General features: G+C 33.5%; 1 protein-coding gene across 1 annotated transcript; it reads right to left on the bottom strand.

Moving 5' to 3' along the window:
- Positions 1-14,054: 14,054 nt before the first annotated feature.
- Positions 14,055-15,504, bottom strand: LOC144561987 (leucoanthocyanidin dioxygenase-like). Its single transcript, XM_078311100.1, has 3 exons — positions 14,871-15,504; positions 14,524-14,776; positions 14,055-14,428 (listed from the first exon to the last, which is right to left on the bottom strand). The coding sequence occupies exons 1-3, from the start codon at positions 15,395-15,397 to the stop codon at positions 14,090-14,092; spliced, it is 1,119 nt and encodes a 372-aa protein (XP_078167226.1). The 5' UTR covers positions 15,398-15,504; the 3' UTR covers positions 14,055-14,089.
- Positions 15,505-19,034: the final 3,530 nt, after the last annotated feature.

Raw genomic sequence — 19,034 nt, 5'->3', positions numbered from 1 at the left:
ATTATTGACTTCTAGATTATTACAAACTAACATATATTTCCAATGTAGAATATATCAATGTGTGTGTGTGTGTGTGTGTATATATTCTAAATTGGAAACAAAGAAAAATATAAATTGGAATGTGTGTGTGAATATATATTTCTCTTGTAATATGTGTGTCCTATACATACAAACGATAACACTTTTCATTTATATTTTTTGATATCATATTATGTGTTGATATTGAATTGTTGTATGATATTTGATATTAGATTCGAATCGAGCTATTATTTGATATCATTTGTACTTAAAAATAAGGAATCATCACATCATCAAATTGTTATCAAAGATCACGATTAAAGTTAATTAAAAATACATAATCATATAAATTTTCTATTAACATGTGTTTTAATTTTTAAATAATTATTATTTTTATTGATATATTTGTTTCTTATAATATGTCCTATTGCAACGCACGGATATGATACTAGTTTTCTATTAAACAACTAATCAAACAAGATGTTTACATAGTTATTTTTTTCTCCCTCCTATTCCTTTGTACAGAAGTCAAAATAAGATTTCAGGAAGGCGCATGTCCTTTTTTGTGCTCCTAGGAGTTCTTCAATATACATATAAAATGAAGTAACAAACACATTCGTACTTTCTTCGTTTTAACAGGAACAATCAATTAACCTATAGCAACTGATATACAATACCTCACCCTAATTGACGTACATCCTTATACATCATTACAAAGGGATATCAAAAACAACATTTTTTATGATACTTTATAACAAATCACATTATCTCATAAGTCATAACTAGATTATTCAGTTCAAATGTAGCCCAGAAAAATTAATCCAACTTTTACTCGTGTAATAACAAATGACATTATCTCATAAGTCATAACTAGATTATTCAGTTCTAATGTAGACCACAAAATTAAGCAAACCCAAGTTTTACTCTTAGAATAAAATAAATCAGCTATATATATATATATATGAGTAAGGCTACTCTACTTTGCAAAGTAAAAGACCTCTTGTGCTTTGCATTGCAGATCGTTGGATCTACTTTAAAAACTGTACAGATCAGATTGATTGGATTTTAAAAGTTTCGCTGGATTCAAGTTTTTCGGCGGTCCAGTCATTGGACCCTCCATTTCCGCCCCCTCCTCTTCTCTCTAACAGTCTAACGCGATCCCCTCCCTCTCGAGTCTCGCCTGACAAAATCCCTCTCTCACGCGATCCCCTCCCTCCAGCGACCCTCCATTTCGGTGCAAAATCCCGCTCCTCTCCTCTTCAGTGCCAGATTTCGGTGTCAGTCTCTCACGCGATCCCCTCTCTTTTACTCCAGAGAACAATGGCAGTGACCTAAACCCTCTTTCATGAGCATGATCTTGGTACGTATGCATATTTCTAATAAAAATAAATGATATTTAACAGTCATATCAGCTAACTACGACTCTGGAAAGGTAATTTGTTTCAGTTCTTTTAAATCTGATTTTCAATTCATGTGGACCCTAAGCCTCTATTGGCAGCACTGTTACGACTATCATAGAAAATGGAATCTTTACGACTACCAGTTTGGTCTAGTATTAATACATGTCAGCTGAAATTAAATTACGTAATATGCAACACAAAACGAAAGCATAAATTTATGATTAAATAACATATCATAAAAAATCAGTATCATACTGAACAAATAGAGAGGATAAACCAAATCACAAGTGTATTAGTACATGTCAGTTGTACCAGTTTCGTATTCATGATTTATTGTTAGTCTTTTGGAATGAAATAGAACAATGACCTTTGTTTTTGTTCTAAACCTCCTCTTGTACAGATGGCCTATAGTCAGAATGGAGAAAATGAAACTCAAAACAAGACTTGTCGGTGTGGGGAAGGAGACCCAATGTATGGATCCATCGAGTTTATGACAACTCAAGGCTGTAAAAGGTTAAAGATGAAAAAATAATTTTTAATTTTTTTCAGTAACATTTCTAAAGTTGTCATCTTGTACATCTATTTATGATATGCTTTTCTTGTTATTTAGTGTTGTAATTGATCTTCATTTTATCACTGTTTGTAACTGTGCTGGATGCGAAATGTAAATTAGACAAATTAGCATGTTTTACAAATTGGAGTTGATATGATATCGATTCGAGTACAATTTGGTGTTGTTTTACAATGTGGAGTTGTCAAATTTTGTTCTCATTCTAAATATGTGCATGTATGTCAGTTTTTGATGTATTTTTTTCACTTATACCTCTTGCTACCAGTGACTAATTCTAAGCATGCGCATTCTATTTGCAATGGTAACAAACATATTAGCATAAAGTATTTTTTTTTTTCTAAAGCACAACATAACAAGCAGATGTCATCCTACAATTACTTTGAACACTGTTTAACTCAAGTGGCTTTCTATTAATTAATGAGATGAGGTCAATAAAGGGCATACAGATCATTAAAGTATGAATTGGAGATGCTTAATTTAAGCAATACTCAATTTCTAAATTTAGAAAAGAACATACAGATTATTAAAGAATTAAGATTACATCCAAGGTATTCTCTAATTAGTAACTTTAAGGGCATCACTCAGTAATACCAAAATTAACTCAAAAATTGCCCTAGTCTCAAAAGAGATTAAAACCAATAAATAGTCTCGAAACATGTCTTCTTCGCTCCCAAATTCAACCTTGTATGCACTTTCATCTTCGTCATCTTCACTCTTAATTTCAGACTTGTACTCACTGTCATCTTCATCTTGATATGCTATGGAAAGTGGCTCTGGTACTAAATACAGTCATGTACTTGTACGTGTTGTAAATTCACAGACAGTGTACTAGTTAACCAATAGGCATTTTTTAGGGGCCGATTAAGAGGACAAGGCACAATATCTATAGTAAGCAAGCCCTACATTTTACACTGCTTTTACTAATTTGCTCACTTGCTCTAGATTAGGACAGTAAACTGGTAAGGCTAGACAAAACCATCAACTCATTTTGTTTACATGTATTGACTGGTACATAATGTGAGCACTAGAACTAATTAATATAACTTTACCTTGGATGGTCATAACCTGTCACCAGCCTTTTGAGGTATTATGCGAAAATAAGTCTATGAAATAAAAAAAAATCGGTTAAATTACCTTTTAAAATAACCTCAATAACCCCACAATGTTTTATCTTGCCATTGTTACATTGTTACATGATCCTTGTAGCAATGCCTTTCCTTGTACCAATAACATGTCAAAATTAAGCATGTTGTTACCTGCTAAAGTCACGGCTACCTATTGTTACCATGTTCTTAGCCATGACTAATTACCTGCTAAAAAAAGCAGCAGTTACAAGTTTCTGGACTCAATAATTTCAGATTTTAAACAATTAATGACAATCAAAATCAACAACTTCACTACTACATTCCTCCAAAAAAAAAGAGAGAGAGATTACCTGATGTCACCAAAGGGACGTACGGCTTGGGAGCGGCTGAGTCCCTGAAGGAAGTCGGGGTGAGTAGTAGATGATCTAAGCAGATTCGAGAGAGGAGAGAGGAGAGAGGACTCGCTGGAGATGATCTGGTGGTGCGACAGTGACGCCGAGAGATGAGAGGAGAGGGAGAGGAGAGGGGTGCGATTTAGGTTTAATCGCCTGAGAGAGAGAGCGGATCGCGTGAGAGAGAAAGAGGAGGGTCGGGTTGGGGATTGGGGGGTTTACTCCACTGGACGCCTCCAGTAAATGGAGGAGTATTCTCAAGCAATCTACCGAAAATTTTGAGTTCCCATCTGATTCATCTGCACGATTTTTAAAGCATATCTAATGGTCTGAAATGCAAAGCATAAGAGGTCTTTTACTTTGCAAAGTAGAGTAGCATTACTCTATATATATATATATATATATATATAGAGTACGGCTAACGCGCTTCCTCTAGCATATGGGCCGAAATGCTTCGGATGAAAATTTGAAATTTCAAAATCCAAAAAGTCGATCTGAACCGTTCATCTCCTTCTCCATATTAATATCTGCTTGGAGACCAAATTTTACATTTTTTTGAATTTTTTTACTATTTATTAAGCCACTTTGAAAATCGCTGATCCAATGGTTTTACTGTTTTGTTAAGCCACCGTTGGATCAGCGATTTTCAAAGTGGCTTAATAAATAATAAAAAATTTCAGAAAAATGTAAAATTTGGTCTCCAAGCAGATATTAATATGGAGAAGGAGATGAACGGTTCAGATCGACTTTTTGGATTTTGAAATTTCAAATTTCCACCGGAAGCATTTCGGCCCATATGCTAGAGGAAGCGCGTTAGTCGTACTCTATATATATATATATATATATATATATATATATATATATTGTTAGGGTTTTGATGAAGGAGAGGCAAAAAATAAGAGAAACAATATTATGAGGAAGCTTAATTGTATTCTTTGAACTTCATTCTTACATATAGTACAAATAACATAATTTATAGCAACATAAATATCTAAAAATAGATACTATAAATGACATATCCTAAAATACCCTATACTAAAATACGAATTCTTCCTCCTTAATATAGCCTGCCAAACATGACCTACTATTTCTAACATCCTGCTAAATCAAGTATGATGAAAATATATGATGATATGAGAGGCATACATAACATATATTAGTGGTGTTATCAATGGCTTAACTGCAAAAAAAGGTTCAAAATTTGCAATACAAATTTGGATAACATGTGACAAGGCCTCAGGAGTAAACACAACATTCTCCATTCCGAACATCTCTTTCGGCACGTTAGGTTGGTTCTGAAACACATGAAGCCCAACCCCTTTAATCTCTCCTTGTACTGTACCAATGATCGGACCAACTCGATCAGGCTCATCAATCGCAGTTGGCTTTGGTCAATGATATTGGGAACATACTTGTAATTGGCAGTTGGCTTTGGTTTTCTTGAAAAAATACGATACAAGAAAAACCAAATGCCTCGAGAGAGTCTCTCTCTTGGCAATCGCAGACCCAATGCTGCCCAGTCCGACAATGCCAACCCCTTTACCTCCTAGGCTCCTAGCTACCAGCAAATTCCAGTTAAACAAGTTTAAACAACAATTTAATTATATAATAGGGCGGCCCACCTCAGCATTTTCATTTTCATTTTAGTTAGCACTCCAATAATTCAAAATTAAACATTTTAGACAATTTTTTTTTTTGTTCTGCGTATAATTTGTAGCAATTTGGGCACAAACTTAGTACAAAATGCTGCTCAGATTGTGCGGATAATTTGTTGTCGTCATTTTTAATTCAAATTTAGTCCAAAATTTTATTTGTTAAACAAGTGCGTTTTATTTTCTACAATTTCACTATCAAATTTTATGTGTATATATAATTCTAAATACCACATAACAAAATAGAATAGAAAACAAAATATTTAGACCAAAAATTTCAAACAATTCATAACATAACTAAAAAAATAAAAAGTTGGTGTACTTTCTGAGGGTATGCACACAAAAAAAAAAAAAGTTAGTGCGCTTCTTTAGTTCACATACCAAAAAATTTGATGCGTAGACTGAGAACGCATGGGTGGTAAAAACTAAAATTTGAGATTTTGAGTGGTGGTTATTTAATTTGGATTAATTAAGGTGGTAGTTAAAAAAATTTCGGACAAACCTTTGATTCCATACTTGCGTTTGTTTTTTGTAAAACAAATAATAAACTTTTTTTCCCATAATTATTATTTTTGAAATACGAAAAATAGAAAAAGTTCAAAAAGAATTTGTTAATAATCTTACGTTGCACGAAAACTTTAAACCATATACCCTTGATCCAAGGGATAATAAAAGAGTAATAAAATAATAAATCTAGCTTTGATCCAAGCGGGTAGTCACCCGGCCCGTGTAGTAACCCACAACCCATTTCGCAAGTAGCGATCCGACATGGTTATTCTTCTGAAAACATCAATCAACAAACCCACTGCATAATCAGCCATATTCGTCACTACCACATCTCTTCTCCGGCACTCTTCCAAGTCTATGTGGTTCACCCCTGCATGCACTTGTCGTCACAAGTCACAACACACCTCAAGGAGAGACGAGCAGAGCACGAGTGGATCGAGGTGGAGAGTGGGGACGAAGGTGGAATGATAGTGAATTTGGCAGAGAGAGCCGACGACCAGGCGTCAGAGAGAGGACGGAGGACAAGGAGTGGAGGGCGATCCAAGGGTGGACTTTTGTCGGACGAGGTCGGAGAGGGAGAGGGAGAGGGAGAGGGAGGGAGAAGAGCTTTTCTATGATTGATTAATTTTTGTTTGGACTTTTATATATGTTCCATGACTTTGAAGGATATATCAGTTTCTCACATGGTTGGTCAGTGGTCCCGTTACTCAAATTGTATGGTTAATTTGCTACTTGTGCCCAACTACCTCATGTAGAACAGTACAAGTAGAACTGTCAACGGATACGATGAGAGTCGGGTCACGGTGGACTATATATATATATATAACCGTTACAAAATTGTCTTTATCCGTACTCCTCTAGCAGAGTCTGTACGTTAATATAAAAAATTTGTAAGAATGAAATTTTTTAACATGAAAATTATTATTTTAATTTGTCAAAATTAAAGTATTTAACTCATAGAAAATTTTAAAATATAGATGTTTAACAAATGCATAAAAAATTTGTAAAGATGTTGATTGTTTTTTTTTTTAAGATGTAATACTAAAATTAAACTATATATATTAAGTGTATTGATATTATGATCAATATAATTGTATATATATCAAATTAAAAAAAAAATGACCGATTTAACAATACACTACGAAGTGATATGACTGATATCAGAGTGCCGAAATTTTTATTAATATCCAAAAAAATTATAAATTTCAGACTCTACCCACTTTTGCGTCGGACTTCAAAAATTGTCTAAACCGGTCAAAATCTCACAGGTTTTCCAACTTCTTTCTGGTTATTTTCTGACCGGTTCAAGAATTGGGATTGGTGAGTTTTTGACGGGTTTCAAAAAAAGAATCTCATTGATTTTTTTTCACAAAACATAATTTACTTATTTTTTTATTGAAATATTAGAAATGTTTGATATATTTCTTTGAAAATAGATGAAATACAATATAACTTGATTTATTAGAAAGACTGCGACAAATAATCCGTATCAACATTTTTCAGACTGGATTTTTTGCAGTTGTAATAAAAATTAATATATTTCTTTATGTTTTATTGGAAAAAAAATAAAAATGTTTGGATTTTGAGTTATTGATTCCGATTCAAAAGTCACTTCTAAGTAAATATAGAAAATATTGTTATCATTCTGGTACATTTAATTTCTAAAAAGTTGTATCTAATTTTGAAAAAAAAAAACTTTAAATTATTTAACGATTGTTATTTAATTATTTTTTTCAAAATAGATACAGCTTTTTAGAAATTAAATGCACTATAAGGATCACAATATATTTTGTATTACCTAGAAGTGACTTTTAAACCGATATCACTAATTCAAATTCAAAGCATATTTTTTTTTTCAATAACACATAAAGAAATATATTAACTTTTCTTACAGCCACGAAAAATCCGACCTGAAAAATGTTAATCTAGGTTATTTGTCGCAGTCTTTCAAATAAATCAAGTTATATTGTATTTCATTTATTTTCAAAGAAATATATTAAACATTATTATATTTCAATACCAAAAAAACACAAAAATCGGTGAAATATTGATCCCAATTTGTAAAAAAAAACCAGGGAGAATCTCACCGGTTTCTTTCTTGAAACCGATCCCAATTTGGAAAATCGGTGAAATATTGATCGGTTTGGACAATTTTTGAAATCCTGCACAAAAATGGGTAGAATTTGAAATTTATTAATTTTTTTGGATATTAATAAAAATTTCGGATCATAGTGAATTGACCGCACACGCAAAATGATATCAGAGTGAACTGACCACACTGCAAATTATGCTAGGTGACAAAATATGAACTTAACTTAAAATTAGCGTAATCTATTAAAATTAAATATTATTGATTTAATTATGCTTGTTTATTAAGTTATGTTTGTTTAATTAATTTTAGTCTTCGAATTTGTTTAAATTGTGTTTATTTAGTAAAGTTTAGTACGGATAAATTTTAGAAAGGTATAATGATTAGTGGTAGTGATAAAAAAAAATTGAAAAAAGAAAACAAAAAGAAATAGTTTATATGATTGGTTGTACTATAAACGCTATTGCAATTAAACATAATTTTGAGAGAAGAAAAAACAAACAATATTTATGGTAAAAAAAAGTAGAGGTTGGAGTAGATTTTATTTTCTCCACAAACAACAAGGAAGTAGATACGAAAAAAAACTTCTGAGGTTTTGAGAATGTGTTTTATAACCAAGTTTCCGAACAGTTCATCGGTAAAGATACCAAAAAAGTTAAAATACCGGAACATTTGTCACCGAACATGGCCTTATTATTCATTATGATTGTTATTCATTATAATTGTTGGATAACAAAACGGTAGTAAGTAAATAACGGATAATATTAATATATAATTATTATTTTTATAATTTATTAAATAAAATATTTAAATATATACATACATTTCACACATGTATAGTAACTTTATTGAAAAATATATTGATCATGCTAAGTGCAAATAAACCAATTAAAGTCATCTTTTAAGTGCTTATTAATATATATACTATATATAATTTGTTTTTATAATTATCCGATCAGATAACGGGTACGAAATAAGTTTTACTCGCAGCCTAACCCATTTAGATAACAAAAAAAATTATTTACCGATATCCATACCCAATACGAATAAAAAAATGTATTCATATCTCTCTTATCAGATACAATAGGGTAAATGGAAAAAAGGGTGCCATTGACACCCCTATCCCATGTTTCAAATAATAATAAAAAAAAAACTACCCCACGTTAGGGGAATCAGAAAAAGAGAAAAGAAAAGAACAAAAGCAAAACTAATCAGGGTGAATCTGGCATAGAAGTGAAAATGGAGCGGATACGGAGTAGATAGTGGCAAAACCACATCCATATCTACATTTGAATGAGTGGATACGGATAGTAAACGGATGTCAAAATGAAAAACCAAATCCACTTAAAACGGATACGGATACGGATACGAAACGGATAATTTATGGATACGAATTCGAATATGAATACAAGATGAATAATTGTCGAATAATTGAGGTATATGAACTTTTAAAATACAAATATTAATAAAAAGAATTAAATATAAATATTAATTATAATGTTGAAGAGATGGGAGATGATCTATTGATATATTATATATACATAATAAAATAATGATAACAAAAGATAAAGTGGTGTAGTGGTTTGATTAGGGGTGATTAATGAGCGAGCATGAGCGAGTTAGGGTATGCTCATGCTCGCTCATTAAGTAAATGAGCGAGTTGTTAATGAGCGAGTTTAAATGAGCGGATAAATGAGCGAGTTGTAAATGAGCGAGCTTTTAATGAGCAAGTTATGAGCGGCTCACGAGTTATGACTTATGACTCATAAAAAAATTATATAGTGTGCCCACGCATAACAAAATTTGATAAAAGTCATCATAACAAAATCCAACAAATTGTCATAATTCATTTAAATGAGCGAGTTGTTATGACTATTACTTGTTTTGGGCTTTAGGCGGAGGTTTTGGTTCTGTCGATTTACAAAAAAAAAAAATGAATATGAAACTATGAAATTAGTATATTATACACGATTAAATGTTACATTGTGCTCACTATATTACACATGATCAAATATGAAACTATGCTTACTATCTATCAATCTTAATGAGGCAAGGTTGATGTTACACAGAATTACATAGGATTAAATGTGGCAAGGATTAGATGTGGCAAATACTTAATGAGCGAGTTATGAACGAGTTGGGTCATGCTCATGCTCGCTCATTAAGTAAATGAGCGAGTTTAAATGAGCGGATAAATGAGCGAGTTTAGACGAGCTTTTAATGAGCGAGTTATGAGCGGCTCACGAGTTATGAGCGATTTACTCACCCCTAGGTTTGATACTTCGTCACAAAGTCTTGACCTTGGAGGACAAGGGTTCGAATCCCTGCAAGGCTAATTATTTTAGTGCTAATGGGGTTTCAATCATGTTTCTGCTTAGGGGGTCCAAAGCCTTTGCTATCACGTTTAAAACTTACTATCCGTATTTGAATTCGAATATTCTGTGGATATTTGATAATAATCTGAATCTGCTTATAATCCGAATCCGTTTAATTCGGATTCAGATTAAGAGTGGATATCCATCAGATAATTCGACTCCATTTACACCCCTAATCTGGCATTAATTTCGGGGTGCATCTGGAGATGTACATAGCAATGTTTTCTTGGCAAGGCACAATGGGTGTTGGTACGTTTTGAAGGGTTTTCGTTAGTGAGATAAAATTTGTTAACTCAAGTTTTATTCTCTATATCTTTTGAAGATTCAGTGCAACATGATTGGTTAATTTCTTCTTTGGTGGATTTTACATCCGAGGTGATGAGTATGTTGGAGTTTACGGTGCTGTAACCAAAACCCGTTTAGGATTAAGTTGCGGAATGACCGTAGAACAAAAATTTCTACGGCCAACTTAAGCTCAGGATTAAACGGGGTATGTCAGGAAACTTTCCAAGGCGGTCCACCTTCAGTATTCCTTTGGCATCAAAACCCAATTTAATCCTTTTACAGATCTACTCCATGATTGATTTCTAAAACTTTAATCTACTTACCAATTAAATAGATTAATATAGCATATTTATACCTTGTTTCCAAATCACAGTTGGAATGCAGACCGAGCGAGTAGAGCCTCACTAGGGAAGGAATCGACTCGGAGTATCACACGTGTGATACCTCTATCGGTTATCCACCAGGACTAACCGGAGAGCGGTTTATTTCTTCTGCCAGAAATACCGTAAACCGCAGAATTATGCAAAAACACTATTCACAGGGAAAAAGACAAAAACTCGTAAACACGAATTTTCGGTTGCTCAGTTTCATCAATATGCAAAACTGACATACCGCAAAATTCAGTAAAACACTATTCATCGATCTCGTAAATATACTTCACAACAACCCGCAAGATTATACGTCAACTACGTATAACTTTCTTTTCTCAACCGAAACACTATTTGGGAGAGAAACTGAGAAAGAGAGAAAATACTGATTCGTTTCGACACGAATCGGTACGAATGAATTAGTAATTTAATCCTTTCATGCACCCCCTCTATTTATAGCCTCTAAAATGGTGTGAAAAGACCAAAATACCCCTATGACAAGGCATGCCACCTAGGGGGTGAGGTGTCATGTGGATAGGATTGATGACGTGTCATCTGGATAGGATCGATGACGTGTCATGTGGATAAGGACGAATCTGAAAAGACCCGAATGCCCTCGGACCGAATACAAATAATATTCGTATAATTATTCTGAACAATTATATATATTTTTCTTGCGGTTGTTGTTTCGGTAATTTATACAACGTGTCCTGCACATTTATAAATTAACCGGTTAACTTTTATACAACGTGTCACACACGTTTATAAATTAACCAATGTTTTTGCTTGTTATTTTTACATAACATTTATAATTTAATTATAACACGTATAATTAATTATAACCATCTTACTATTGATCATAACCAATTTATAATCAATCACAATAAGATTCTCCGATTAACTCCTATATGGTGTGACCCAATAGGATCTGTGTTATGTTGGTAAATAGAGTTAAAACCATTTTAACTTCTATAATCATGAGCGGCATCTGGCAACACATCATGACCATCCAATTACACAGATGATGCTGTACTGTACAATATCACGATCCAGTAAACAATTTACTTGTGTCTGTTCTTCTGTCTCATAGCTATCAGATCAGTTTCAAGGTAGATGTGTGTCATCCTTGCTAACTGAATCTTTTCTTGATCTTGAGCAGATTATTAAATATAATTACTCTTGTAATTATACCGCTAGCAGATAATCTAACTCTACCAAGGGGCCCAGTGATGCTATAGCTCGTATAGAGATACGAGGGACAAATAATATTCTTGGTAAACTATCACTTCCTCAGCTAAGCTATACATATGGAAAAGCTACCGTTATGACTGCTTTTTACGGACAGCGGTAGATAACAATCACACATACATATTTCTCAGTGGGAACGATAAATACCTCATACTGTAGAACCTGACACTGAATGAAAACATAAATGACACGAGCACAATTCTATTTAATGTTTCATTCGGGGTCTGTCAAATACCATGTTCCTAGAACATGTATCTATGTGATTAAAATGACATCTCGTGTCAGGTGGTTTGTAAAACTTAACAATCTTTTAATCCACATACTAACCTTATCGCGGTAATTAGTGTTCCTGCTAATTACCTTGGTCAGTGACCTTTTAAGAGTATATATTATCTATATTATGGAGTTTCAAAATAATTGCAAGAAGCATATAGATGTAGAATTTAGCAAAACTAAAATTTTGAAAAAAAATAAAATTTGATTTTTTTTTGCTGGTTTATAGTATTCAATGAAATTGTGTACAAATTTATGTGATAAGGTTTATAAAGTTCAAAACAATTAAAAGTAGCTTCTAGATGCAAATTTAAAAAAATATATTGAAAAAATAAATAAAATTTGAATTTTTTTACCGGCTTATAGTATTCAATGAAATTGTCTACAAAGTTAGGTGATCAGGTTTACAAAATTCAAAACAATTGAAAGTAACATTTAAATACAAATTTAAAAAAAAATAAAGTTTTGAAAAAAATTTAAAATTTGAATTTTTTTTACCGTTCATAGGATTTAACGAAACTATCTATAGAGTTATGTGATAAAGTTTACAGAATTTAAAATAATTAAAAGTAGCATCTAGAAGGATATTTGAAAAACAATTTCAATTTTTTTTTACATACATCTGTTTACATAATTTTGAAGTGGTCATGGTTAGTTATTAGTTTTGAAAAATTGTTAGAGATCTTCTAGATGTGGTTGTGGTCGAAAGTCTGAAAGTGGTCCTAGTCAAAGCAGTTAAAGTGGAGGTTAAAGTGAAAGTTATTGGGGACCATATAGAAATTAGAATTTTTTTATGTTGATGGGATTTGTTGAATTGATTTACAGGATTTAGTATTGAAGTTTACCGATTTGGCTCTATTAGTTTACAAGATATTTGAAAATATCTGAAGATTTTTAAGAGATTGGAGTCCGGGGACTATTAGCTGCTTCTTTATATTATATTGTAATAATTCTTAATTGGTTATTATAGTAGAAAGTTTTGGATTCAGCGGAGAAGAATAAAACAAATTTATGTTCATTAGTTTAGAGACGAAGTACTTCATGAGCCAAGTGGGAGAAGCAAAAGAGACCATAAGATTAAAATTAAGATTTTTGTGCCGGTTCTCACCAAGATGGGTCGATTCTCAACTAGATGGATGATTTGATCTTAATTTTCTCGATTTGTTATCATTTTTGACGATATTTTTTTCTATGTTGCATCAATTAATCCGAATTTTGTTCGATAACTGAATGTTTGGATGTCGAATTAACTTTTTTTTTTTCTTTTTTTTTTTAATATTCAATGAACATAAGAATCAGACGAATAAATCTGCTCAATGTGGCCGATTGATGTCTTGCTCCCTCCCTATTTGTTAATTAATATATATATATATGTACGTACAAATGGAATTAAGAAGCTTAATTTTCTGATCCCAGATGCAATCAATATAGAGATTAGATAGACCCAGCCGGTAATACCGTAGGCATTAATTAATTTCTCTGGTTGGGCCCATATGAGAGATTTCATATGGGCCTTTTCTGTTTGGGCCGGCCGGGTGGAGACGAGACGAGAATATATATCATGCATGCATGCATGCTAGCTAGTAATTAGTTATTAGAATTTAGAACCAGATCGATCGAATTAATGTCCAATTAATTAAGGTGATCGGGCCATGTAAAAGAAAATAAATTTGAGCCAACTCAATTTATTAAGGTCTACCAGCTGCTCCACCGGTACTGCATCCCCAAAAGTGCTACATATATATATATATATATATATATATATATATATATATAAATTAAACTCAAAACTCAATTATATAATTAATTCTTATTAATTCATTACTTCAAATATGATCTGGTGCTTTTGGTTCTGCTGCGGCGGCTGCAGCCAGGTGATTTTTGTTGAATAGCTTTTGCTGAATGTGTTCTGCAAAGGTGCGTGGCGTGAATTTTGGTGGTGTTTCGTCTGTCACTATTTCCTCAAGTGGCCTGAGCACAACCTTATCCTTTGGCGGTTCACAAAACACAGCCCAGGAGATGCGCACCTTTTCCTTGTTGACGAGGCCACGGTGTAGGATGCTCTTATACTTACCATTGCTCATGATCTCCAAGGTGTCACCTATGTGGACGATCAACGTGTCAGGGATGCAAGGGGCTGTGATCCATCGCTTTTCTTTAAACACCTGAAGATCACATATATATTCACATGCATCATGCATGCATGAAGATATATAATAAATTAGATCACATATTCACATGCATGCATTAATGAATTTACCTGAAGGCCAGGAACGCCATTGTGGAGGATAAAAGTCAAGGAACTAATATCAGTGTGGGCCTCTACACCAAGTGCTAAATCTGGCTGGGGGCACTTTGGGTAGTAATTTATCTTTACTTGCATCAGGAGCTCTTCTTGGCCTCCAAGTTCTTGCTCCAGCTTCCCTGCTTCTAGTTTAAGTCCAATGGAGAGGATAGATAACATCTTGCTCGCAACGCTCCTCAATTGCTCGCCAAATTGCTTTGTCACCTCTCTGCATGCATATATATATATATATATATAACTGCATGATGAGATTGATAGGAAATTAAAGTACTAGCTAATAGAGTTACAATTAATATAATTACATATAATCTTTAGGATCCCTGGGCCATGTGGACAAATCAATCTTGTCGAACGGGTACATGAGGTGGAAGAAGTAATCCTCCCACTCAAGCCGCCCGCTCGCATTGTTTGCTAGCTTGCTGCCGTAACCCTGAATCTTTCCCGATGCCTGGTCATTCGCATACTGCTCCTTCTGCTCCATTGGCAGATCAAAAAACTTTTTGCCGACCTCCCGCACCTTCTCCAGCAGATCCTCAGGTATACCGTGATTGGCAATGTGCATCACGCCCCACTCCTCGGCTGCCTTTTTGACAGACTCTACACATGCCATTTTCGTCTCATGGTTGTCTGACTCAAACCCTTTTATGTCAACCACTGGTATCTGTGGGAGTGGGACCCCATCAGCAGCCTGCAGTTTCTTCACCTCCTCTAGGGCATCGCCCAGTTCTTGCCGTTCTTCCACCGGTCTCACGTATTCCGTCGGTATTGATTCGTTGCCGCTTTGCGCTACGACTTCAACCCGTTGTGCAACGGACACCTTTGTTGGCATTATATTGCTTTCTTATTATTTTCCTTCTAGCTATCTCTACGTACGTGTTTTCACTTAACTATCTCCTTGAGAAAATTGTACGTACGTAGAGCTATCTAACTGTCAACAACTTGGTAATGTGGAGAAGATAGGGAGGTGCATGGTTATTATATATATATATATAGAGAGAGAGAGAGAGAGAGAGAGAGAGAGAGAATGGGGTAAGTAAGTTAATTTTGCATGTGATCGTATCGAACTCTCTTCACCAAACAGCTCCTGTGCTCGTTTGCATGTACTACAAGTTGAGGATGCATGTGTAACGACGTACGTGGTATATATATATATATATGTGTAATTCTCAACCAACTTTAATTTAACTTGACTGTATTGGGTTAATTCGGATCAAATCCTAATTAATAAGATCCGAAATTGAATTTATAAGGTGAAGGATTCGGGGTCCATCCCATATTTATATTTATTTTTAAAATTTTAAAATCTAAACGAAAATAATACATTTATTATTTGGTTCCGGAAGATCATTTATTAAGAACTTTTAAATAATAAAATTTATATTGAATGAGTAATTAAGAAGATGCATCCAATTGTTATTATCTTATCATATTTCTTTCAAATGAAAATTCAATAAATTAGGTGGTGTTTCAATCTGAATCAATCTTCGCATTGAATAATTTGTTGAATGTATTTTTAATATGTGAATGTGGACTGATGATATATATGCGAACCGCGGATACGTTTTTGAAAGTTCTTTTTTTTTTTTGATAAGTAGTGGGATTACCACCGATTTCATATATGAAACTCAAAATACTTCATAACATGGTATCCAAAATGGAGACCAAAGTCAGAAGTAAAAAGTCATACAACAGAACAGTTTAAAATGTAGTAAATACAGCCCATGCATACAAATCAGAAGAAGAAAGCATAAAAAGACTATCCAAAACATACAAAAAATAGAAACTGATAATAGACACTACTCCAAGGCCTCCCAATCTACATCATCATCTTCATTGTGGTCGTCTCCAGACGTTGGACTTAGGTGGTTGCCATTGCCACCATCCCGAGGAGTATTGTGAGGTGCATCAGCCAGAGACAGCAGCAGGTCCACTGTATGAGCAGTGTCCAGGCTGTCTGACTCTTCCATCGGAACTTGGTCTGGGAGATCCTTAAGATCAGATGGCATCATTAGACTTAATTTAAATAAAGAGTTTTTAGGAATAGAAGTGCACCATAAATGTGCTAAGGAGATAACCTTAGCACCTATCGTTTTAATCGGTAAGGGGGCTGTAGGATTAAAACAAACCCTATTTCTCTCTAACCATATTGTCCAAAGGACAGAGGCAAGCAGCAAAAATAGGGTATGCTTATCTTTCAACGGTATACTTGCTTCAATTAACCAAAGGTCATCTAAATTAACACCAGTAAAAACAAAGTTATTATAGGAAGCAATCCAGTTCCAAATACATTGAACATAGGAACATTCTACAAACAGATGGTCTGCACTTTCAGGTGCAGAACAGAATACACATGTGACCTCCCCAGGCCAACCTTTTTCTCTTAGGTTGGTTTTGGTGAGAAGTTTATCTCTTTTTAACAGCCATAAGAACACTTTAATTTTCAGAGGTAAATGGGATGCCCATATATATTTGTAGTCAGAATTTGGAAAACCTCCAAATTGTAACAATTTATAGAAAAACTGTACAGTAAAGGAATCATGTTGGGACCATCTCCAAATTAACCTATCTTCTAAATTAGAAGATAGAGTAAAGAAGAACAAGTCTTTCTATAAATAAAAATAAAAATAAAAGCAAGAAGAAGAACAAGTCTCTTAAATTCCACAGCAAAATTTAACATGTACTGAAACTTGATTTTTTTTTTTTAATTCATTTCAATATGTTACAAGGTGTTCTATATTGTAGATAGCAGAATATTCAGCAGACAGCAGACGAGTGCAACATAACTATTCACAATATTTGCCTACAAAAGCCTTGGCAAAAAGATAACTACAAATCTTTTACAATGAGCCAAAAAAATAAGAGGGTTCAAATGCCTCCATTTTTGGTGCCTCCATCATGCCTCAATTTTTAAAAATTTTAATAACTAAAAATTTAAAACTTAAAAGTCAAAATAAAACCGTTGGATATGATCCACATCATTTTATCTATACACATGTAAAATATTACGACATTTCAGCTTTGTTTTGGTTGTCATTAAGAGATTGTAAAAAATGTACTAATTAATGTGGGTAATTTCTAGACGTTGATTTTTCAACTTATTAATTCACATAAAAACAAAATTGAAATATGATAATGTTTTATGAGCATATAGAGAAAATTAATAATATAGATCACATTTAACGGTTTTATTTTAATATTTATAATTTAAGATTTAAAAAATGAAGGCATAATGGAAGATGGCATTTTAACCGTCCTTACAAAATAAATACCCATACAGAGCAAAAATATATTGTTTAATTATTTTATTTGCCAAGTTGGTATCCGTGATTAGTTTTTGTTTTATTTATTTTTGGTAGTAACTTTTGAGGTGTGAGGCTTGTTGCCGCGCGTGGTTAGACCCGTAGGTCGTAGGGTAATGCACGTGACTACCAAACCTAGTGAGTAGTGAGTAGTGACTAGTGTTACTAGATCTCACACGTGCCAACGAACCTTCTCTCCTCTCAAGTCTCAAGTCTCATCTTTACCGGTGCTTAATTGGGTATATATGTCATTCGCACTTTGGACTATTATTGGGCATTGGCTTCCCATTTCAAAAAGTATCAGTTGGTTTTGTACTAGAAACGATCATTAATGTGAAAAAAGGAAAAAATTGGGGTGCATATATATATATATACGACTTTAATTAATTAGATAGACAGAGGCAAAATGAATCAAGAATTTGCATGGGCCATCCAAACCAAAGCAATATTTGGGATCAAATTGGGGGCCCTATTAGAAATATTCCTTTTACTTTCTACATCCAGGCCTTCATTCCTCCATGGATTTAGGCCGGATAACAAAAAGGCCCATAAACATAAAATCAGAGGAGAAAAATAAAAAATAATTAGTTTGCGCATTTTCATTCTGTGCGTTTTGTTAATCACAATAGCAACATCAAATCCGATGGATATAATAATTATTTTTAAGAAGGATTTATATATTTAGATTTGCACAGAACAAATTTTAATGTATGTATTATCAGTGCTGAAAAGATGATACGGAGTAGTCGTCTTATCGTATATAAATTTAGCAAGCTAGGACAGAGAAGTTGACTGATCAAATTAATGAATGTGCATGATTATGTTTTTACTACTGTACGTCCGATATGTGTGTGTGTGTTTAAATGCAATTATTAAGCGTAGATCCCAATTATCATTCTTGTGTAACCAACAAATTAATTAGACAAGTTGTAAATGGAACAGTAGTTTTTCAAAATGGATCAGGGTTAAAAATGAATTGCAAGTAGATAACTGAAAAGTACATAATAGCTAGCCATAGTTAATATATATAGTACAAGAAAAGAAACAAACTAAATTAAATAAATATTTACAATTGAGCATGCAGAGAATCGAAAGAGGAATAAAATTGCCCGACAAAAGCTACTACAACCTCCAAACAAAACTACAGACGCGTCATGGCCCATCACA

The sequence above is a fragment of the Carex rostrata genome, chromosome 11, assembly GCF_964058835.1.
Source record: "Carex rostrata chromosome 11, lpCarRost1.2, whole genome shotgun sequence".
In the NCBI taxonomy this organism is placed as follows: domain Eukaryota; kingdom Viridiplantae; phylum Streptophyta; class Magnoliopsida; order Poales; family Cyperaceae; genus Carex; species Carex rostrata.
Note: the sequence above shows the minus strand (reverse complement) of the source record. Positions and strands in the feature narration are given on the sequence as shown.

What these genes read in the sequence shown, in the direction of transcription:
- LOC144561987 (XM_078311100.1), bottom strand. Translation starts at nt 15,397, where the DNA reads ATGCCAACAAAGGTGTCCGTTGCACAACGGGTTGAAGTCGTAGCGCAA. An exon ending in AGGGATCCTAAAGATTATAT is followed by an intron (nt 14,777 to 14,870) that starts GTAATTATATTA and finishes ATATGCATGCAG; the next exon opens with AGAGGTGACAAAGCAATTTG. An exon ending in ATGGCGTTCCTGGCCTTCAG is followed by an intron (nt 14,429 to 14,523) that starts GTAAATTCATTA and finishes TGTGATCTTCAG; the next exon opens with GTGTTTAAAGAAAAGCGATG.